Source organism: Panonychus citri, unplaced genomic scaffold, assembly GCF_014898815.1.
Source record: "Panonychus citri isolate SS breed McGregor unplaced genomic scaffold, ASM1489881v1 Contig00023, whole genome shotgun sequence".
NCBI lineage: Eukaryota > Metazoa > Arthropoda > Arachnida > Trombidiformes > Tetranychidae > Panonychus > Panonychus citri.
This window is the reverse complement of record NW_026515428.1, coordinates 1,232,187-1,256,496: the sequence shown is the minus strand read 5'-3', so window position 1 is coordinate 1,256,496 and position 24,310 is coordinate 1,232,187. Positions and strand designations below refer to the sequence as shown.

The following is a 24,310-nucleotide window of genomic DNA, read 5'->3' as shown; positions in this document are numbered from 1 at the left end:
AGATGATTAAAATCAGATTGATTGATTTCTAATAATAAATCACGAAAATGACAACAAATAACCACACACCTAATAATCTTAATCCAATAACAATAAATTAAGATGATTTCCAATCAATTTCATTGAAAACGAAGAAGAAAAAAATGTCAAAATGTAAACATTGAAGAAAAAGCAAAATTGGATTAGCAGAGAGGCAGAATTTTTTTTCTCCACCTAAAGAAAAACAGTTAACCGATATAATTAAACAGGAACCACAATTGATGATGATGAACATTATGAGAATAAGCAGATGAAGAAGATGATTAGCCAGTGGTCAGTTGCAATTGAAAAGGTATAACCGGAAAGAGAGAAGATGAAGAAATGATTCTTGAGAAACAAGGAAATCATGTTGATCATGATGATCATGGTAAAGGGTCAGAAGAAGAAAAGTTTCAAGTTCACAATCAGAATAACAAAATCATGGTGATGATGAAGAAGAAGAAGATGAAGATAAAAAAAAAGAAAGAGAAAAAGAAAGAGAACTAATAACTTACCTTTTTTTCTATTACCATGAAAGTCCAAGAGAAATGGTCGCTCGTTAGGCCTTGGCTTCAGCTCAGAACAAAGTCTAAGCCGAGAAAAACAGGTTAGTCTTTTTACTGGTTTTCCATTCTCTCTCTTTTCCCTCTTCTCTTTTAATTCCCTATCTTCCATCTTCTTCTTTCTCTCTCTCTCTTTATCATCATCATCATCATGAGAGAGTATTAGACTAGCCAGAAGAAGAAGCGAATTGCCCTGACAAGTCATTAGAAAAAACGTCTGTTCTTTTTGGAGAAAATTTTTTCTTCTATTCTCTTTACCTTTTTTTTTTCTTCTTCTTCTTCATCTTCTTACCTTTCTGATTATTGTTTCAAATTCATTTTGATTTGGTGATCATCATGGTGACAATTTACTCTCATCTATCAACAATCAACTGTTAATTGAGTGACACAAACAAGTTGAGAAAATTATATAAGAGAGAACTTTAGTTTTCTCCTATTCTTTTTTCGCCATCATTGTTTTCTCTTTTCTTCTATTTCTTTGTGATTAAGTTTTTGTTTCTCTTCTTCATCATCATGGTGATTATTGATTCTTTTTATTTATTTTATTCTTTTAATCAATTCAATTTATTTATATTCTATTCTAATTAGTTAAATCAACCAATGACCTCACTCTTTTAATCTCTTTTTCTCTCTCTCTCTCTCCTTTATCCCATTTCTTGTATTTCAGTTCTTATCCATCAACAGGTAACAACAAAAACAACAACAAAATCAAAGAAACTTGAAGCCGGTCAATTAATTATTCAACCATTTTCTTTTGGATTACCTGTTCTTCATCTAATTTAGTGTATTCATGTGTGATGGTTAATTTAATCTCTAATCTATCCTGTTCTTATCGGATCAATATCACCATCATGTTATGAATAATGTTAATCTTATTAATCTATCCCGATGTCATTTGATTTCCATCACATTTCACAAACACCGTTTACATATTCATCTTAATCTCTCTCTCTCTCTTTCTCTCTCTTTTAAGATTTAAATTCTCCCTGTGTCTTAATTTGATTCATTTTCTACTGTTGTTAACTTAATTCCAATTGCTAATTCCAATCCCACCCTCTATCTATCAAATGGAAAGAACTAAAAGAATCGCTGCTTTCATAACCTTTTTCATATGTATCATCGCTCTTGCCCTTTTAACTGGTTCACTCACTACCAACAAATGGATTACCTCTAAACCAGAAAGGATTAGATTAAATAATGTTCCTGATCACATTCGTAATCAAAGTGTTCAAAGTGACGAGAGAAAGTTCAAAGGTGATATTCATTTTGGACTTTTCCATGGAACCAAAATTCTAAATTATGGTTTCGGTGATAGAACCAATTCCATTTGGAGTAAGTCATTTTCTTTAACATTATTATAATACACATCCATCCACCTTTTCCTATTGTCTTTAATTTCCATACAATTTACCTATTATAATACCTTTAATTAGTCTCATCATCATTCTTATCTTCATAAACATCACCAACTTAATCATTAGAGTTTTTAATTATACAAAAAAAAGAAATAGAAAGACAAATTAAGGGCGTTATCCATTTAATTCATTCCTCTTTTGACATTGTATGAAGTTGATTAAAGTAGTAGTAGTTTGATGAATAATCATCAGCAACTAGAATCAAAGGTCTTGTTGACAATTGTAACAATCAACGACAAATAAATAAGTCCAAACAATTAGATCAACAATCAACAAGTAAACCGAAAAAAAGACAATGACACAAAAGAGGGAAAATTCATTTTCAAGATTAGCCTTAAATCCAATTTGTTGAATCATTTTCTTAATCATAGTCGCTCTCTTGTTCTAATTACAAAAAGAAAATAATTAATCTTGTTCTATATATTTTTTTCCCTATTCTTTTACATGATAACTCCCCTGGTCCACCAAGTTAAAGAAGAGCTGATGAAAAATCCGAGCTTAATGCCCTTCGGCTTATGGTTGTTTACTATTCTCTCCGTAGCCATCGCCATGTTATTTGGACTGGTCAGTTTAATCTTCTCGATAATTAATACAGTTATCACACCTATTGAAGTGATAACTGGACTTCGAGGGCTACTCCTTTGGAATGGATTTGGTGGTAAGTTTAATTGTTCAACTTTTCAATCATCTCTACCTAATGATGATACCAGTTAATGATGATGATGACAATTGAAAATGAATGGGTTGATAATGATGATTAAAAAAAAATTTAGCTTTAAATTTGTAGGAGCAGAAAAAAAAAGTTCATTTTCATGTTGATTCAATTCAATTTAATAGTCACAATTAAAATTATTATATCATAATAATAACAGTTAAACTTTAAATGTTCATTGTAAATAATGAGCTTGTTTATTGTCAGCGATTAATTTGATTTCTTCAAGATATTTGATTGTCGTAAACTATAAACAGAATCAAATTAATGTGTTTTTCATTCCAATTAACTTCTGGATTCTCAGTAAATTGTTCACAATTAATTTCATGCTTAGTCAAATAATTGTTAAAAACTATCAATTATCTTTCAAGTCCAGTTAACCGTTAATTTAGATTATCATCATCAACAACAACAAAAAAATCATCATCTTAACAATCAATTTTTTATTCAATCTCTCAATGAATTAACACCTTATATTGATATTATCATTATCCAACAATGAATAGTTAATTGTGACTTATATACAGATTAGTTTGCAAATTGTTGGAATTCAATTACAATTGAACAATCTAAATTATACAAAGTTAAATTGTCTGTTTAAGTTTATCCATTTAATTTAAACACAGTGAAATCTATTCATAAAGTAGTAGAGAAAAAAAAATTCCCATAATTATCATGATAATCTATCGTTCTGAATGGTCAACCGAATCCTCTTTTAATGGTCCAGTTGAGTACTTTTACTGAATCAAGTACCTTAGGTATTTCTTTCATTGTTATTACACAAGAGACATTTTTTTTCTCACAGATAATCCTCTCTTTTATCCACTCTCTTACCTGGTCACCTATAAGATTAACTGGTTATCTTATCATCTCCCTTTTCTCACATACATTTTGTCATCTATGAGAAAGCCAACTGACCAGTTCTATTTATATTCATATATATAAAACTCATAGATTTATATCACTATTGGCACTTTGAGTCCAAAAAAGAAACGCTTTTGTTATCATGAGAGTTTTTTTAATCTATTGAAATGAAACCGTTTTCTTACATTTTCACCAATCAATTACTATCAGCACGATATTATTATTATTACATTGGCTCATCCATCATCTTGATTTGTTGTTGTTGTTTTATTATATCTTCTCACTCTCTGTTTGGGGTCACTATTGGTCACTTTATCTTGCTACTCATCTATCAGGTCAGTTTGTAGCGATATCAGTAAGGGAAAAGTTAATTACTTTACCTGAACTTTTTGTTTCCTTTTCTAGGTTATCTATTTTCTCAGAATCAATCACTTTTTTAAGATGGAAATGATTCCTTGATTATTATCAATTTTATTACCATTAATTAATTTTCTCTCAAACTTTAATTGTTGATTTACAAAATTACCAACAAAAAAAGATGATTGGTTTTTACTTTGTTGTGAACGGAAGTAACTTGGAAATTGATTATTTATTATTAATAATTTACTTCCTGTCACAATTTCTCTGCTTAATTTGTAATTACTTTGGACAATTAAATTTTCCCCTCCCTGTTAATTGTTTATTTTTAATGTTCCACCGGCGTTTATTCAGCTGATTACTAAATTACTACCAATGGTTAAGTGTCAAACAATTAACCTAATTGTTGTTTTGTATCAATTGGTTTGCATATTTTGTCAACTCGTAACAATCGTAGCTGATCATTTACTTGATTGTTTGTAAATTTAAATTAACTGCCATCATTGTCTAACTTTTAAAGAGTAACAATTATGTTAATTGTGATCAATTTGAAATTTACTTTTCATTTCCGTTGAGTTTATATTTAACTAATTTAAATTGTCCTCGTTTCATCTCATTGATTTACTATTTTGTGTTTTTCTTGATGATCAAAAGTTAATTGTACTTGATTTTCACACAATCAACTCACTAAATCATTGTAAATTGTTTACAAACCTTTTCAATTTAATCAATGTTAATACAATGAGTAAACTAAATCAAGTTAACTCTTAATTCAAATACGTTAATCATTTTTTTTACCATTATCATCATCAACTATTCAATGTTTCAGTTATTGAGATCAGTTTGATTACGCACAATTAGTTGATTGTTATTGTCATTTCAAGTTTATTAACAATTACACACAATAACAAAGATAAATTGTTGTTGATCACAATTGACAATCACTAACAATTAAATATAAAAGATTCGTGTCCAATGTTACTGAAGAGTTTGCAATTTTCAATAATAACCGATTGACACTTTTAACATTCACCATTTACAAATGATTAACAGTCTGACAATCAACCTCGAGGTCACAGATCATCAGTAGTGATTTATTTAACTGTGTAACAATTAACTTTTCAGGTACAGTTAATCATTAACTTTGACTTATTAACAGCAAAAAAAAGTTAATTGTGACTTTCAATTTATCAAAGTTACGCTTTGGTTAAGACTTGATTATTATTGTAATTAACTCCTTTTTTTGACACAATCAAGTTCAAATTGTGATTCTTATTTATTACCAAAGAAACCGAAAACAATTAAAACTAATTACAATTTAGTTTTGTGGTTAAATTATGTTGTACCAAACCGTAGCTAAATTGATTTGAAGCTCCAACAATTAACTGAACAAAAAACTGTTAATCAATTGGAATACAATTGCCAAATAATGTCAAGATAGTTTTTTAAATTGTTAACTTTTTAATAGAAAGCAATTTAATTAAAAATCATCTTGAAATTTAAATCAAGTTAAATTGTCAGTTATCTTGAGCTCTCTCTCTTCTCTCTTTACAATCATTAATTGTTAACAGCAATTAATTTAATTCACGCACTCAAAGTAAAATGGAATTAATTTTTTTGTTCAATTTTTCACCATCAATGATGAATTAACAATCAACTTCAATCATTGTAACACCAAGTGATCAATTGTGATTTGATTGTGATGGTTAATTTTATATTGATCAGCAATTTAATGTTAACAGGAGTGGTCAACCTGATCCATAGTCTGTCCATTGTTATGTAATTTTATTAAATGAATAGAAATGAAATTTTAATCACTTTGAGTTAATCACACGAGCCAGAATTTAATTATTTTCACTATGATAGAGTTAATCACAATTTAGATGGCAATTAAAAGGTATAATCAGTTCTTAGATTATGTTACTCAAGATTGGAGGTTACATTTGATGATTAACTTTGGATACGATTGACAAATCAGCTTAATTGTGGTTTAATAATCATCTTAAGGTCTCAAAAAATTTACCTCACTAATGATGTTAAATTGATTTTAATTGTGATTGTTTGAATTCAAATTAGTGTGACGATTCTAACAATTAGAAACCACAATGAAACAATTACCAACATTGAAATTAATCAATGAAAACTAATTTTTTTTCTTGATAATTAATCAAACCTAACAATTAGTTTGCTGACTATATTTCCCTCCATTTTTTTCATATAATCAACTTTGTCCTACAACAATTAACTATCAGCTTAAATATACGGCAAGTTAGTTGATTGTAAATGTACAATCAACGTTTAATACAACAGTTAATTCAGTTCGTAAATGATAATCAACTTTACCTTTCCAATGTTTAATTGATTAGTTGATAATTTGTGAAAACTTTTTCCATTGATTAGATTGATCGTTTTATCAATGAATTTATATAAAGGGATTGTTTCAATTGCTATTATTATCGTATAATAATTAAAACGATTGTTTGATTTTAATTGTAATTATAACCTAACCTATTATTGATATTCAACAATTAACCTTACCTTTTTTTCATACCAAACCTTGACCTAGTCCATCAATTCAATTTAAAACTGTTTATGATTGACAATCAACTTGAATCAAACTTTGGATAACAATTAATTGTTGATCCAATGTTGAATTTTGTCAAATTATAACTGATATAATATTGGAACAACAATTTGCATGATTCAGTATGTAAATTAAATTGTTCAGTAAATTATTCAGGTTGTTAACCTTAATCAGAAATTTTTACAACCATTACTTTCAAGCTTAATTTAATTAAATTCATTTAATCATAATTAAGCAACTTTACTGTTTACTAATCATTTTTATGCCTATTTATATGTGTTCATAATGCTGATTGTATTGTATTCAAATTTAATCAATCCAAAAGAGTAACAATTAACATTATCCTTACGTAATTGTCAACAATTGTTGGTTAAATTTGCTAAAAATTAGTTGTTAATTTGGTTTCATTTTGTATTAACTGTGTTGAGAGTAATCAAGACTGAATAATGAGTAATTATGATTATGATTAACTATTTTAGTCTCTAATTAACCTAATCCAGTTTCCAATCGATATGATTTTACATTGATTTCTAGTCTATTTCCATCACTATTCACTAATTGTCAACAATTGTACATTAATGAAGCTGTTGCTCAGTTATTGCTGATTTGATTGTTTTTTTTTGTTGGTTGATGTTTAATTAATGAAATAAGTTTAAAAAACTCAAGTTCAATTGATCAGATGATTGCCAGAAATTGAGATGATAATCCAAACAATTTGTATTGCAACAATTAACTCACCTTGTATTAACCATTTCAAAAGAGGCTTAATTGTTGTTGTAAAGTACAATTGACGTTGACTGATTTTCAATTAAAAAAAGAGACCTAAATTGATTATTTGATGTGTCTGTTTACAATTAAATTAAAATCAATCAACTGAAAAGATGATCAGTTAATTGTGTTAATCTCAGAATCAACAAGGATTGATCAACAACAATTTACAAAATGGACAATCAGCTTGACTGGTCAAGTGATCTTAACATGATTGGTTAATTATTAAACTAAATCACAATCAAGTAGCCAAAAACTAATCACATTTACTAGAAATTTGAATTAGAAATTGTAATAAAATCACTAATCATTGCTCTCTGATTTTCTTAATTGTTACAGTCCTTTTCTCGGGTGCCGCTTGTTTAAGTTGGTTCATACAATTTAGAAACAAATTAAGTCGTAACGTCCTGACACAAGAGGAAATTAACGATGGCTGGAGTTCAGAGAATCGCTCGAAATTGGGTTACTCGTATTATCTGGTTCTCGTTTCAATGGGACTGTTTTTCCTCAACAAATTCATCATCTTACTCGCTGTTAAAAGGCCACGTTTCCGTGGTAAAAGCCGACTCTCGACCGACAAAAATCCCGAAGGAGTTATTATGCTTTACTAATCAACAATCAATGTGACAATCAAACCTCATCAAAGGAAATCAACTGAAGACATTTTCTCCATCACTGATCATCTTCACACTTGAACAATTAACTCTGATTGTTATATATAAATATATCATTAATCAATCTCATCTTTTTAATTATCTTTTCCATAACTATTTCCTTAATCATGTAATTTTGTATCATATTATTAGATTAATCAAAGTAATCTGATTAATGTTTTATATATTATCATAAGTTGAAGGAAATGAATCTCATTGGAAAGTAAAAACGTTAATCATCACAATTAATTAACAAGGATTGTGACAATTACCATCACCTCATCAACAATCAAAGCTGTCAAAGACACTTGATTGTCTTGACAAAATTTTGTACAAGTTTGCAAACTTTTAAATCTACAATCAGATCAACTGGAATGATTAAGAAAAAAAATTTATCATCAACTGTTTCTGTTAATTTTTACAATTAACTAATCATTAATCAGCACCTAATAAGTTGCCAAATTTTTTTAAAACTCTCACAATCAATTTATTGTTTCTCACCACAACAATTAAAAAAATTAAATTGTCAATAAGACTCAATATCTTAATGAACTATCTCAAAAAAGTAAATTAAACAAATTTAATCAGTTAATTTAAATCGTTGTTTTTTATTAAATAATTAATTCAATTGCTAATCGTTGGCGTTGTAAAATTGAGACAAAAAAAGGAAGATTTAAACAATTAGTTAATTATATCGGAAGAAATTAAGTTTCTCAATCAACTAAGAATTTACAATTAATAATTTGGGAACAAATTAGTTTCCAATTGATATAATTTGATGATTACCAATCAAGTTGAACAATTAAAGGAAAACAAAAGATTAACTGTGATCATTTAGATGAATGATTTAGATTTAATTATTGATTTAATATTCATTTATAGAGTTAATTGTTTGGCCAGATAGTAGATATTGAGTTTGATTACATTGCACTGGAAATTGCTGTTAATTTGATTTTAAATTGTTGATATTTGAAATTAGCAATTAAAATTTGTCCATTCAATTGTTACATAAAAGGGAACGAGGTAAACAATTAATCATTTCAGTGGATTAACAATTAACTTTTTCATTTGATCTCAAGATCATCAGGGGAATCAATTGTAATAGTAATTAAATTGTGATAAGAAAAACTTTCTCGATAATCAATAGTAATCATAATTAGAATTGATAAATTGTAAGAGGTAATATTAAGGTAGAAAGATTTGGAAAATTTGATTTGATATGAAAAAGCTAAGTTACTCTGTTGTCTAATTAGTGGCTTGTTAATTAGGAAGAAGATGAGGAGGAGGATGATTAATATGAAAGAGACACTTTCTTTTCATTTGGAATATGATGATGATGAAGAAATGAGCAAAAAGATATTGAATAACAATGAAAGATGAGCAATAAGACGATGAGGATGAAAATTCATCTCATTACAAAAAAAAACTGTTCCAAATTTGATTGGTTTAAATTGTTGATTAACTTTTTGATTTAATTTGCGATGAACAATTGATTTAATCAGTCTAGTATTTTGATTATTCTTTTCCTTTGATCTTTAGCCTTGAGTCGAGTTGTTTCCAGTTCGTCTATTAGATAATCTCATTGACAATTTAACGATAATTTCAATTAGTAATATAGTAATTACGATTGCATTTCCAATTCCATACTTAATTGTTGTACTTTTACCAAACTACCATTGGCTTGATTGCTTGGCATTCATCTTGAACCATTTAAAGTATGATTGTTGTTTGATTGCTTGAATAGAGATCATGAAAAAATTGATAATAATAATAATAATAGCATCTAAAATTGAATAATTGTTATATATAATTTAAATTGTTGAGGTAAATTAAGATCGCCCAATTTTGTGCTGATTAACGGATAGTGCACTTATTGCCGTGGTTAATGAACGAAGATGCCGCTTATTAATTATTCCACAATTAAGTAAATCATCTTCTCGTAATGAAATAATATCCCATAGATTTTGATGTCCATTGTCTTTCAATTTCACCTCGTACATTGGTAATCCTAAAGATAGTAACCAAGTGTGAAGATTTTCATAGTTAGCCCAATCAGTTCCGGGTCCATTACAGGAATCGGCTAAAAAGTCATTAGGTATCTGAATATTTAAGAAAATAGAAAAAAAATCAAAATTAGTTTAATTGTTGACATAAAACAAAGTAGATAATTGTGAGACCTGAAACCGTTTCAGGTCACAATTAAAATCTTCATCTTCCATGGTTATCAATTATTGTACAATCAACAATCAAGAAAACTGTTTAGGTAACAAAGTGATAACCAGAGATAATTAATTATTGTGTTGGCTTATTAATAGAATATAATTTTCAACAATCTGTCAATATACTAACTCCTTGTCTTCCTGCTTTGTTTAACAGTGAACACAGTCTAATATAATCTAATGTTTCTGCGATATCATAAACATCCGTTTCCAATTCTTCCGCGTATCGTTGAACCAGAGCAGGGGGTATACCACAGAAACCAGACTAAATTGTGAACAATTAAGAAAGAAAAAAAGATTAATCAAATTAGTTATTGTCAATCAAGAACGAGATACATTCAAGATGTAAACAGCAATAATAATTACATTATCTGAATAAGGTTCAACTGTTAGATCAATGTTTTCATCGGATAAAATGTTTGAAAGTGCTTCAAAAAGTGCCGATGAAAGTGGCCTGGAATTGATCCCTAAACGTCCAGAATCTGATTGTGATTGATCAAAGGATGATGAACATGTTGTTATTGATGTGGTTGATGTTGTTGTTGTAGTTGTTGGCTGGGTTGTTATTGTTGATGAAATTGTTTTACGATGTTGTTGTTGTTGATCTGATGGATTAAGAAACTTTTTCAATCGCTTCTTGGTACAATGGATACTCCCGTGGAAACTTGATTCGTTATCAATTAGATTACTTGTTGAATCTGAATTAAATTTAAGATCGAAAACACTTTTCGAACTTGATAACATTTTACTTGGACCAATATCACCATAGCCTCGAACTGTTCGACTGGTTGTTTCATAGCCATGTTCGAGTTTTTTAACCAATGCATTGGTGTCCAAAGATTTCCGATGATCGTAAGAGGAGTATTTGTACTTTAAGTAAAGGTCATCGTCGAGAATATCGTTTCCGGATGCAGCTCGTTTAATATTATCACAAGTTTCAGATGACCGACGATCTCTTTTCTTACGTAATCGTAAGGGATGATTACTATTGTTGATTAAATTGTCACCACCAGTGGAAGCGGTTGCGGAACTAGAAGAGGTGGAAACGGAAATTGTTGTGGCAAAACTGTTTTTGGAATCATTTTTTGACGAACCAGATTTTAAGGTGATATTACATGTGGTGGGTATGGTAGATTCGCTACAATTAACAGTATCTTGACTAGATGAAGACTGTTGTTTCGTTTGAACATATGATGATGATGATGATGAGGAAGATGTTGTTTTTGTTGTTGAAGATGCGCTGTTTGTACACAACGATTTTTGTACACTTTCAAATGCTGGTGTTGTTGGTACTGATTGTGTATTGAGATGATCTAAATCATTGGAATGACCATTAACTGATAAGTTTGAAAAACTTGATTCCAATTTGTTAATTGTAACTGCTGATGATTTGTTGGAGTTATTTTGTCCAAATGATGAGGATGATGATGATGAATTATTGCCACCAGATGATTTGATCATCATGGAATCATTAGGAATTGTCTGAGCAAGTTTACGGACAATGGCAGCAATTGATAATATGGTTTGCTGATGCTCTGGACAAGTGATACCCACAATTTCAAGTACAGTTGAATCAGTAATATTCATGAGGGATCCAAGTGATGAGAAACCTTTATCCTTAAGTTTAGTCAGATAATCATAATTATCAAGACCAATTAATTTAAATAATCCTTTTAAACTATTATCAAGATAAATATTAACAGATGAGAGTAGATTACGAATGATATCTTCATAATGGCTAACCACAAATCCGGATTGATTAGAAGTGGAAATTGAACAATTATAATTATTATTATTATTATTACACGAATTAAGATTAGTGAAAACTGAAGATGTGGTTGAACCGGTGTTGTTACAATTATTAAGACAAGAAGATAGATTATCCGAGATGAGAAGATGAGTATTTGATATATCAGATTCATCTACTCCTCCAGCATCAATAACACCATTGGTAGAGGTAAGGGTCGTGGACGATGCTGAACAAAAAGACGAGCAAGTTGACCTCATTCCGTTTCCTAAGCTTGAGATTTCTTCGACATTGATGAATTTAAAATGTCCAATTTTACCGTTAGCCATTCCAATCCAAGTACCCGAATCATTTTTGGCGATAATATTAACCAAATCTCCTTTCTATTGAATCGATAACAAAAATGATGGCGAAAACGTATTAATTTAAAGGTAAATCAAAAGGTGAAATTAATTAAAATGATAAAGAGTAAAAATTTTAAAGTGGGAGAGATTAATAATATTGTGAGCAGAATTCAAGTAACAAGATTAACATCAAGAGCTAAATTGAGATTGAAATTAGTGTTTAATATAATCAATTAATTGTAACTCATTTTCCTCTTTTTTTCCTAACTAATTTACTAACTAATATGTAATCATTTTCATCCTCATCTTTATTTTTCACTCTCCGTACACACAAAAAAACTCAAAGCGAAAAAACTGATTCCAATTCAATTCCCCTGCAGGGTAATCAATTCAATAGCATAAATTAGGCTATTGATTGGAATAAATTTAGCATCAAATTTGTAGAAAGAAAAAAAAATTAAGATTAATCACTGAATAATACTATGAACTTTTTTCTCTCTCTCCCTTTCATCATCAAGGAAAAGTAATAGAGAGGAAAAAGAAACTCATTTCCACTTCATTCACATCATTTGGTTTCAGAAGCAGAAAAAAAAACTTTTACTTTTCAGGTAAGAAAAATAATAATACAATCACCTAACTAACTGTTATATTGTTGTTGATAGAAAACAAGATTTTTAAACTAAATTAAGCATCAACATGATGATGATAGTAAATAAATGTTTGTATTATTTATAGTTTACATGAAAACAAACCAAAAGAAATAGATGAATGATGAATGATGAACAGAAAAAAAAGAGATGAAGTTAAAAAAAGGTAAAGTTAACAACATAAATAGTAGGAAAAGCCAATTAACTTTTAAATGATTAGTTAATAATGATTATCGGAAGTTGTTAAATTGTCTTACCTTGAATACAAGAGCATCTTTATCGTATGGACAAGGGGTACAATCGGTTAATGCTACTCCTTGACCAATAAATGGACCTTTGAAAACTGAATATTCGTTGGCAAAATCGTTAACAGTACAAATTGAACTTCGATTGGAATCAGTTGACAGGGAACTCGTTTTTACACCTATTATTTTTGTTTTATAATAACATGATGATGATGATTAGAGGAAACAAATAGAAAAGAATAAGAAAATATTATTATTATTGGAATGAGAAAGATTCATCTTTTGTATAAAAAGTGATAATGATGATCAACATAATAGCAATTCACATGATGGATGATGATGATGGTGGTGGTTTAGGTGAAAGTGAATTAATAGTTGTGATTATTATTAAAATTGGAGAAAATTGAATGATAATCTAATGATGATTATTTCAATTGAATCAAATTCTATTCCTAGATAATATTAATGGATATTAACATGATATTAAATTATCGCTATTTGTTGATAAATAATAATAACTAATAGAAAACTATTAACACCAACAAAAGATTAACAATTTAATAACAATAAGAAAAATTAGTTTGAGAGAAAAATAGAAAAAAAAAATTTTCTTCTAAATCATCATCTTAATATTAGATAGAGATTAAAGATTAAGATGGGAAATCCTTTTAATCATAATAAGCTTATTATATGATAACTATTTTTGTTTCTCTCTCACACTCACAAAACAATCATCATCTTAATCACTATTTTTGGTAAATATTGAAAATTATTATAAACAATGTATTATATTAATCAAAGATATATAAGGATGAAGATGAAGAAACAATCAAATATTGATTCCAATCAAATAAAAAGTAATAAGATTATGTTTGTATTTGTAAATATCACAAATGATGCAGATGAGATGATGAGATGATCAAGATGATAATTATGGTGATAAAACTAAATGATTATTTTTCTTTAAGGTTGTTTACCTTTTTAGACAAATTTACAAACAGATGATTGAAAAAAACAATCTATTGACAGGTTAACCTAACTTGATAATCTTTCAGGAAAAAAAATCAACAGAAAAAGATGAACAATTTTGAAAAGGACTTTATCTTCATCTTCATCTTAAGTTATCATCATTTTCTGACCATCAAATCAGCGTTGGCGGGAGATGGAGAGAGAGAGAGGGAAACTTCAATCAATGTTTTCATGTAAAATCAGATGATGACCTGAGATCTGAAAGTCTTACACCAATTATTATCATTACAAGGGAGGGAAGTAAATAGAGATTGCGGAAAATGATGATAAATATGATAATATGATGATGATTATCGTCTCACTTGTCAAATAAGTGAATGAGAGAGAGAGAGAGAGAGAGATGGTGATAATTATGATGATAATAAAAGGGAAAGAAAATTTGAATGAGAGGGAGTTAAACAAATTGAAAGATTGTGAATACTTTTTGTGTATATTAATAGTTGATGAGAAATGGACAGGAAATGGTCAATAATATTTCCGCATCGAAATTCAAACTCATATTCATATTTGTCCGAAATTTCAAATATCCAAACATCTCAATCTCTCAATATGAGAAACACAAAAGGGTTGGGCAGTTTGAAAATCAGTTAATGATCATGATGGTCTTTTATTTGAAAACTTAATCAGCATCTGAAAGTAACAATCACCAATTCATTATAATTATCATCATCATCATCATCATGCTAATTGTAATCAAAAGTAAATATGAAACGAGAGCAAAGTTGAGGGTTAATAGTAACTTATTTTGTTTTTCATTCATTAATTTACTGATGAGCTGCAGATGAAAATTAAGATACTTAAAATTTAGATGATTAAGAAACTGATTTAACGAGAATTTAAATCATTTTCAAATCTCATTTAAAAAATAGGAGAGAGAGAGAGAGACAGATTGACATCGATAAGTAAAAACAAATACATCTTTTTGTATGGAAACCAAAGGATCAAGAAAGAGATGGAGTGATGAAAGATGATAAAGATGAAGATGAAAATTTTTTGACACATTAGCCTAATGAGAGCAAAGGATTATCAATCAAGACTATTAATTGCCTGGGGAAACGTAACAGAAATTGTATATTCTTGAGCTAATATATCATTATTAGCGATGATGATATTAAATAATCATCTTTTTTTTCACTATTATCATGATATCGTAAAAAAAAATTAGCTCAATTCTGTTGAAAAAATAATAACAGTTTTAAAAACAGATAGTTAATTATTCATCCAATCAGTTAATCATTTTTTTTCATCTTATTTTTGAACAGATACAATTTCATTGATATTAAATTGTATCAACGTAATTATATAATATGATAATATAATAATTTAGGTCTTTCAAATTAACACATTTAACTGATACACACTCGAAATTAAAGTGTATTAATAATAAAAACAGAAATGATAATAATGATTAACTAATAATAAGAAAACAAAAACAATTCCAGCAGCATGATAACCATTTTTTTTCAGCAAAAAAAAACATCGATTCAAAGTAAGATGAGCTCAGTTTCAGAATCTTCATCATGATTGAATAATGATAATAATTATAAAAATAAGTAATCATAATAATTAATTATATTATCATCGAAAGGGAAAAAAATGAAGAAAAGAATTTGTAAAATTTAGTAAATTGCATCACCTTCAGACGCCCAAAATTATCATCATGATGAAGTTCAACTGAAAGTATGAGTTTCTTTCAAATTGAGGATCATTTTGATTATGATGATGAAGATAATGATGATGATGGAGATGAAGATGCTTCTGCTGAGCTTGAAGAACGATTTAAAACTGATTAACATGAAATAATATCTTAACCCTCAAATTTTACCTTTCTTATTTTCACCCCTCAGGGTAAATTTGGAACCAAAGGTAAATACAATTAAGAATTAAGAAGAAGAAAAAAAACTGATAACCCAAATTTCCTTCAAGGTTTTCCCTCTGTCTGGATCTTCAAAGTGAATTAAACTAAATCATCCTGCTAATCGATATAATCTACTTTCATATCTTCACCTTTTAGCATCTTCATCTCTTAATTATCCTTTTTTCTTTCTTCTCAACTTATTAAATATAATCTCAATTCTTACTCTCTTTTTTTTTCTTAAATCACTTCTACTCTTTACCTACTTTTGTTTTGCTCACTGTATCTCTTTTCTTTCTTACTAATCATCATCAGAATACATGATAATATATTTATAAGATAAAATATTCATGATAATCATTAGCACCACCACTGCCACCAATAAGTATGTTATTAAGATTAATAATCAACTCAATCCATTACACTATCTACAGAATAAGGGATTAGGGATAATGATGCTAAGTGTGTTTGTGTTTGTGTGTGGGGGGAAGTTATTGATTACTGGTGTTTACTCAGATTAAATCAAAGTAGATACACTTTGATTGTTGATAAACTTACTCGAACCACATCCTGATTCACTGGTTGGTAAACTTTCATCGGAAGCGTAACGTCTTAATCTTGATACTGCTGATGAATGTAATGTATCACATATTAAGGTGGATTTGTTGTTGATATTGGTTGATGTTGTGTGAGATTCACAGGAAGATTTAAGATTATTTGATGTTCGGGTTGTTGGAATTGATGATTTAATTGTTGATCGTCCGTCATTTGATGATTCCAATGAATTTGTATTGAATGATGAGAAGCGCCTTTTAACATCTCGATAAAGATCTTTGGTCTTTGATACTAAATTGTCCGAATTAATGTAATCATGTCCTCTTGAACCATGACGAACTTGACTTTGAGACCTCTGTTGATAATTAGGAGAATAGAGAGAGAGAGAGAGAGAAATTCGATAATTAGAATAAAGCTAATAAAAGTACAATCGATGTCAAAGAAAATTATACTCACGGCAAATCGACGTATTTTATTCATTACAGTGTTGGATTTTGGCCGTTTCTCTGTTTGTCGCTCGTTAGCACCATAAGGAGATGGCGAGGTTGAAGTTGAAGAGGAACAATTATTCAACAATGATTCATAGTCAGTTGAACAATTAGAGTAATTGTAATCGGTTATGGCAGTGGAATCCATGTTTGATTGTAATTAAACAGAAAGAGAGAAGGTGATTAACAATCAAATGACAAAGATGATGAACAATAGGCAATCCAATCAAGCCTTTTTCTTTTAAAATCGTTAAAAATTGTAGTGTTTTTGTTTTATCTCCCTCTTACTGAGTAGCATAGACGCACGAACTTAACAATTGATACGCAGTAAGGACAAGAACAAATAGGGAGAAAAACAATGACAATCGATGAAGATTAGAAGATAAAAAGAGAATAGAATAAATAAGATGATATGGTGAGAATTTGGTTTAGAACACAAAACACAAATTCAATTGATTTCTCCTTTTTCCAATCGTCTTTGATTGTTACCCGTGTTGATACATTGTCAACACAATTGCACGTTTACACACCATCAATGTAACTTCTGTGTGAGATTTAAAACTGGTAAGTTAATTGTTTTTGAATAACAATAAAGAGACAAACAAATTTCAAGTGATTCAATCAATTGGTAGAGAGAGGGGATAGAAGGTGATGATTCGAGTTCTTTTGAAGACGTTTACTCTCTCGTTAGATTTCACATAAAAGAAAGAGAGAGATAGTCAATGGTGACAACTAATCACAGTAAAGATGATTATGGTTAATAAATCTTTCATGAGAGTCTAATCCGTTTATAATCACGTTTCGAATGGTTGATCCAAAGAAAGTCTGGAAGAGAAATGAATTTCCTTAGGATACACAATATATATTTTAGAATTGATCAAATATTTCCAATGGTAAATATATAACAACAATTTTAGAATAGTAACTGGAAATCAGGAATAAAAATCCAATGGAATATATATTTTGAATATTGGGTTGAGAAGATTCCGTTAAACCATTAACACCATGATAACATCAGAAAATATGGAGAGAGAGAGGAAGAGAGACACAGAGACAGAGTGGAAGATGGTTGATTCTTATATAGTTGACAATGTAGATAATTTTGATTCTGGTGGACTTGATATGGAAGAATCTGGTTCAGTATTTAAGAAAATCTAATTGGTGGAAGAAAAAAAAATAACAATGGTAGACAAAAAGGAAGGAAGATAGGGTTACACGAGAGAAAGAGAAAAGACGAATTAGAATAGAATAGAATACTCTATGGGAGAGAGAGAGAGAGAAATTCGATAATTAGAATAAAGCTAATAAAAGTACAATCGATGTCAAAGAAAATTATACTCACGGCAAATCGACGTATTTTATTCATTACAGTGTTGGATTTTGGCCGTTTCTCTGTTTGTCGCTCGTTAGCACCATAAGGAGATGGCGAGGTTGAAGTTGAAGAGGAACAATTATTCAACAATGATTCATAGTCAGTTGAACAATTAGAGTAATTGTAATCGGTTATGGCAGTGGAATCCATGTTTGATTGTAATTAAACAGAAAGAGAGAAGGTGATTAACAATCAAATGACAAAGATGATGAACAATAGGCAATCCAATCAAGCCTTTTTCTTTTAAAATCGTTAAAAATTGTAGTGTTTTTGTTTTATCTCCCTCTTACTGAGTAGCATAGACGCACGAACTTAACAATTGATACGCAGTAAGGACAAGAACAAATAGGGAGAAAAACAATGACAATCGATGAAGATTAGAAGATAAAAAGAGAATAGAATAAATAAGATGATATGGTGAGAATTTGGTTTAGAACACAAAACACAAATTCAATTGATTTCTCCTTTTTCCAATCGTCTTTGATTGTTACCCGTGTTGATACATTGTCAACACAATTGCACGTTTACACACCATCAATGTAACTTCTGTGTGAGATTTAAAACTGGTAAGTTAATTGTTTTTGAATAACAATAAAGAGACAAACAAATTTCAAGTGATTCAATCAATTGGTAGAGAGAGGATAGAAGGTGATGATTCGAGTTCTTTTGAAGACGTTTACTCTCGTTAGATTTCACATAAAAGAGAGAGAGAGATAGTCAATGGTGACAACTAATCACAGTAAAGATGATTATGGTTAATAAATCTTTCATGAGAGTCTAATCCGTTTATAATCACGTTTCGAATGGTTGATCCAAAGAAAGTCTGGAAGAGAAATGAATTTCCTTAGGATACACAATATATATTTTAGAATTGATAAAATATTTCCAATGGTAAATATATATAACAACAATTTTAGAATAGTAACTGGAAATCAGGAATAAAAATCCAATGGAATATATGTATTTTGAATATTGGGTTGAGAAGATTCCGTTAAACCATTAACACCATGATAACATCAGAAAATATGGAGAGAGAGAGGAAGAGAGACACAGAGACAGAGTGGAAGATGGTTGATTCTTATATAGTTGACAATGTAGATAATTTTGATTCTGGTGGACTTGATATGGAAGAATCTGGTTCAGTATTTAAGAAAATCTAATTGGTGGAAGAAAAAAATAACAATGGTAGACAAAAAGGAAGGAAGATAGGGTTACACGAGAGAAAGAGAAAAGACGAATTAGAATAGAATAGAATACTCTATGGGAGAGAGAGAGAGAGTAGAATAGAACACAGAAATGAAAAAAGAATATTAGAGATGAGGAAAAAAATGGAAGAAATCGATTAATGATGATCACAGAAAATTAATGGAATTAACGTTGAATTATGTTGATTGTCAATTTGAGAGAATTTTAATTCTTTTTGAGAGAATCAACATATTTAATGAGAAGCAGAAGAAGAGAGAAAATCAGAATGTGAGATGATAAAAAAGAGAGGAAGAGAAAGAGGTTAGAGAGTCTCGAATAGTGAAAACAAGAGCAGAATCAGGAGAACTCACATCAACCCAAGAAAGAGGAAGAAGATTAAACTGAAGATGAAGATGAACATGATGATGATGTTGAGAATTGAAAGATGAAGACAAGGGGAGAAAAAAAGAAAGAGAAAAGGAGAGAGAGAAAAAGAGAGAGATGAAGTAGGAGGAGGATGAAGATGAAACGATCAACACAAACACAGAAAATGAAAGAGAAACAGTAAAAGGGAGAGAGAGAGAAAAGTGAGTCAAAATAAGAGAGAAAATTTTGGAAAAGCGGGAAATTTGAGTTTAGTTTTTTTTCCAATTAAAAAAAAACTTTTTCTTTTCTCAATCAATATTTTTAATCGTTACACTGAATTAATCAGATTCAAAGCTTAATTGGTAATCAATCAAATATAGATTTCGATGTAGTGATGATCATTAGCTGATTTGGTTTTCTTCTGTTGTTTCAATTAAATGATTTAGTTTAATTTTTTTTTTCTCCAAATGATTAAAGTTTTTTATCTTTGATTGGAAACTAATCAAACCTTAATTGTTGTTTAACCAGCTATTTAATCAGTTGATTCATTTATCTAATCAAGATTATCAATTTTTCATTGATTTCGAGTATCATTTGTCTTTATGTGTCTCAAGTAATTAGTAAATTGCTGGATTAATTAGATGTTGGTAATAATGATAATCAATACAACTAATCAATCTGTTAATTGCTGTGATCATTTGTTTAGATATTTTTGTTAATCTAATTCAAGGTAATAACAATTAACAATCATCTCTCAACTTTAATCATCTTTTACTCTTAATTGTTGTTGATTAACACTTTTAGACTACAATTAGGATTATCATTGTGAGCATCAATTATATTATTATCCAAGATTCAAGATTAACCATTTGAAATTGTTAATTGTTAGTAATCAAATTGGTTAATCTTATAATTTACTATTAGAGGTCAATTTAGATGAGCTAAATTTTTTGTAATGATTATGATTAAAAAAATGATTTAATTGATGATCAGAATTAAATTAAATATCATCAAACTTTTTGTCGAAAAAAAAAGTTTGACCTTTTTATTTAAACGACCAATTCCTTAATTGTTGGACTTTAAATCTTGATTAAAACTTTAGATTTATGATTAATCACAACTGATTAGTATGATTATCATGAAATTAATGATGAGAAAATTGTGAGATTTTAATTTAATTTCATATTCGGTTAATTGTTTCATTAATTTTCCTGGTTAACAATTTCATTCAATTCCCACTCAAAACTTTTCCAAGTGTCTGTTGATTGTTAATTGTTTCAATTGATTGTTGATTATTGATTTTGTATTATAACAGGAAAAGGATCAAGAAATAAACATTTATAATACTAATTATCATCATCGACAACAATTAGCTTGAAAATTAACCAAAACTTTGAATCACATTTAATTAACAGCAATTAGGTGAGATATGATTGTCAATATTAAGAAAATCAATTTTAATTGTATTTAAATGTAATAAATAAATCAAACAATTTAGAGAAACAATTAACACTTTCATTAATTACCTTAATTAATATTGATAATTGTCTGTGATTATATTGATTGTTATTGTCTCACAATTGGAAACAATTTAATATTCAAAAAATTAAGTTACCGGATTTGAGTAATTAAATTTAATTGTTGTCAACAGTTTATCATAAATCATTTTCAATACAATTCAAATTACAATTCACAATTTCTGTCTCAACTATTGACAATCAAATTAATTATAAATAACAATTAGATTGTATAAATTAGATAATATTAGAACTGAATTAAAATTAACAATTTAAGTTGATTAAGTAACGAAAAACTGGAAAAATTTGTTCAAATTATCAGATTATCATGTTAATTGTTTAACCTTGATCAACTGATTAGCTGGTTAATACTAATTGTTGTTATTTGATTATTTCAACAATTTAGTTACAATATGAATTATTGTAACTAAATTGTTGCTGCTAAATCAACTTTAAACACTGACACTGGTTAAATCACTTGAGGACTTTAAACTAATTACAATCAACGTAATCATTGAACGAGAAAATGATTTCTTGTTTCAGTTGATTATGTTGATTAGCAAACAAGTAAAAACAACAATTAACTTTTCAACAATTTAAATTTCCTCTTTTTTTTCTTGGCTTGATAATCAGACAAAGTTAACAATCAAGAAGAGGAAGATTCATCGATTCTAATTGTGAAAACGAAACAACTAAATTAACTAAATTTACTTGATTCTGTCTTTTGTTTCTCTATCTATTTCTTTAATCATCTTCTTTAATCATCAATCAATCCTCGCTTGATTAACTAAATCAACTTGACAAAATCATCAAACTAACCTAATGAATATCAAGTTACCCAAGAAAACAAAAAGTTGAAACAATTAAAACCAGAATATTTGATTAAGAATCGAAATAATTAACAATGATTAATGTGATTACAATTAACATAGTTGAGAAACTTGATCACATTTAATCATGAACAATTTACAGCTAATTTTAAATTGTTGAATATTAATCAACTAAGTTTTGTTGTATTGACAGTGAGATTTAAATTGTTGCGGCTGATCGGGTTGACAATTAACTTTTTAATTGTCTTTACTTTGATTGTTTCAATGTGAATTAGGACAAATATAATGATCAACGGTAACAATTAAAATCGGAAGTGTTTATAATTAAATCATCAATAAGATGATCGTGTCTTCATATCTTATTAATTAACTTTAATTGTTGCCAAATCAATGAATGGTTTAATTTGATGATTTACTTAATCAAAAACCCTTAAGGTTACAAAGAGAGGAGAAAAGTTAATCACAATTAACTTTAAGATGATTAACAAATGATTGGTAATCAATTTAATCAAACACACCTAATATTTAATTGTCAATGTTTACAATTAAATTAAATTTTTTGCTTCTCAATATTGTAAAATGATGTTGATTAGTTTGATTGATATAAATAAAAATCATCATCCAAGTGATTAAAGTTAAACTTTGTAAATGATTAGTTTAATTGTTTATGAACAATTTTCTGGGTTAGATAATAAATTTACAATCAAAAACTAAACAATCAGCCCAATTGTTGCCCTAAATTGCCAATTAAATCAGTTTCAAAGTTAATGATAGTTAAATGTCAAAATTAATTTTAATCATCATCATTATATGATAATAATCAGTTGGAATTAGCTGAATACAACAATTAATATTATGATCAAAGTTAATCAACAATTAGTAGTTGAAAAAGTGAATCTAACTTTTTCCTACTGATCACAATTAACGATGATCAGTTAATGATTAGTTAAAAGTTATGATCGTTACCTTTACAATTTTCAATGTTAATCATAAAAACCAACAACAACAATTAAAGATAATTGTTAATTGTCAATGTTTTACTATTTCGGAAGTTCCTAAATTATTATAATTAACGAGCAATTTTTTATATTGATTAGTTGATTGTTAGCAATAAAGAGTTGCTCAGATTTATAATTGATAACAAGGGTGATCAGTTAATCACAATTAAGAAACAATCAAAAGCTAACAATCAATGTGTTCATAAAATTTTAAGAAACAAAACCCGAAAATAAAAAAAAAGTAACAATTAAATTAAATTAACAATCAATTTAAAAATTATTTGACAGATTAAGAGGTTTTTGATTGTGATTATGATTAAATAATCATTTACAATTAACAATCAAGACTTTCACTTGAAACCTGTTGGTGGTTTTGATAAATAATTAGTTTGATTAACTAACAAGAAACATCAACAATTAGAAAACAAAATTAAAAGCTTATTCATCCGTGATTTTAAACTTGTAAATGATTAAAAACAATTACAATTAACTACAACAATTAAAGGTAAACAACAAGCTAGAAACAATTTAGTATCACTTATTATCATATTAGTTGGAAAGTTTTAAATTGTTGCAGTTAATTAATACGGAAATTAACATGAATATCATGAATATCCAACTGACCAGATATTGTTGATTGTTGATTGTTGATTGTAATCATGATCCTAATCAACATGATTAAGTTGATTGTTTCCATTAATAGAGACTCGTATTGGGGAAAAATCCAGCGAAAATTTAATCTTCCATCTTAATCATTAATCATCTTTTGATTATTTAATAAGTTTTACTTTCAATTGAAAAGAGAAAGAAAGAATTAATTAATATAATATTAACAATTAAGACACAAAGTTAATTGTTTGGTTAGACAATTAACTAAATAATTCAATTGCGATTGTGTCATAAAAAAAGCAAATTTCAATTCATTGTATTAATAATATTGATTAATTTGTTGTTAATTTGATTGTGATTAAATTTTTGG

At 28.4% G+C, this 24,310-nt stretch overlaps 2 protein-coding genes and 2 long non-coding RNA genes across 4 annotated transcripts; 1 reads left to right on the top strand and 3 right to left on the bottom strand.

The window, feature by feature from the left end:
* Window positions 1-3: 3 nt before the first annotated feature.
* Window positions 4-610, bottom strand: LOC128396673 (uncharacterized). Its single transcript, XR_008326828.1, has 2 exons — window positions 534-610; window positions 4-366 (listed from the first exon to the last, which is right to left on the bottom strand). It is a non-coding gene; the product is annotated as an uncharacterized LOC128396673 (long non-coding RNA).
* Window positions 611-771: 161 nt separating this feature from the next.
* LOC128396671 (clarin-2-like) lies at window positions 772-8,526 on the top strand. Its single transcript, XM_053357291.1, has 4 exons — window positions 772-1,097; window positions 1,249-1,913; window positions 2,466-2,654; window positions 7,621-8,526. The coding sequence occupies exons 2-4, from the start codon at window positions 1,649-1,651 to the stop codon at window positions 7,890-7,892; spliced, it is 726 nt and encodes a 241-aa protein (XP_053213266.1). The 5' UTR covers window positions 772-1,097; window positions 1,249-1,648; the 3' UTR covers window positions 7,893-8,526.
* A 237-nt stretch (window positions 8,527-8,763) lies between these two features.
* LOC128396669 (serine-rich adhesin for platelets-like) lies at window positions 8,764-18,344 on the bottom strand. Its single transcript, XM_053357289.1, has 6 exons — window positions 17,032-18,344; window positions 16,579-16,930; window positions 13,149-13,315; window positions 10,520-12,283; window positions 10,284-10,418; window positions 8,764-10,033 (listed from the first exon to the last, which is right to left on the bottom strand). The coding sequence occupies exons 1-6, from the start codon at window positions 17,209-17,211 to the stop codon at window positions 9,764-9,766; spliced, it is 2,868 nt and encodes a 955-aa protein (XP_053213264.1). The 5' UTR covers window positions 17,212-18,344; the 3' UTR covers window positions 8,764-9,763.
* A 468-nt stretch (window positions 18,345-18,812) lies between these two features.
* Window positions 18,813-20,383, bottom strand: LOC128395934 (uncharacterized). The gene is made up of 2 exons (XR_008326744.1): window positions 19,992-20,383; window positions 18,813-19,591 (listed from the first exon to the last, which is right to left on the bottom strand). It is a non-coding gene; the product is annotated as an uncharacterized LOC128395934 (long non-coding RNA).
* Between the last annotated feature and the right edge of the window lie 3,927 nt (window positions 20,384-24,310).

Excerpts from the sequence above, each read along its gene's own strand:
- LOC128396671 (XM_053357291.1), top strand. The coding sequence starts at position 1,649 with ATGGAAAGAACTAAAAGAATCGCTGCTTTCATAACCTTTTTCATATGT. Across the intron at positions 1,914-2,465 it reads TAGAACCAATTCCATTTGGA|TTAAAGAAGAGCTGATGAAA; the intron begins GTAAGTCATTTT and ends TGGTCCACCAAG. Across the intron at positions 2,655-7,620 it reads CCTTTGGAATGGATTTGGTG|TCCTTTTCTCGGGTGCCGCT; the intron begins GTAAGTTTAATT and ends TAATTGTTACAG.
- LOC128396669 (XM_053357289.1), bottom strand. The coding sequence starts at position 17,211 with ATGGATTCCACTGCCATAACCGATTACAATTACTCTAATTGTTCAACT. Across the intron at positions 13,316-16,578 it reads TGAATCAGGATGTGGTTCGA|GTGTAAAAACGAGTTCCCTG; the intron begins GTAAGTTTATCA and ends CAAAAATAATAG. Across the intron at positions 12,284-13,148 it reads AAGATGCTCTTGTATTCAAG|AAAGGAGATTTGGTTAATAT; the intron begins GTAAGACAATTT and ends TCGATTCAATAG.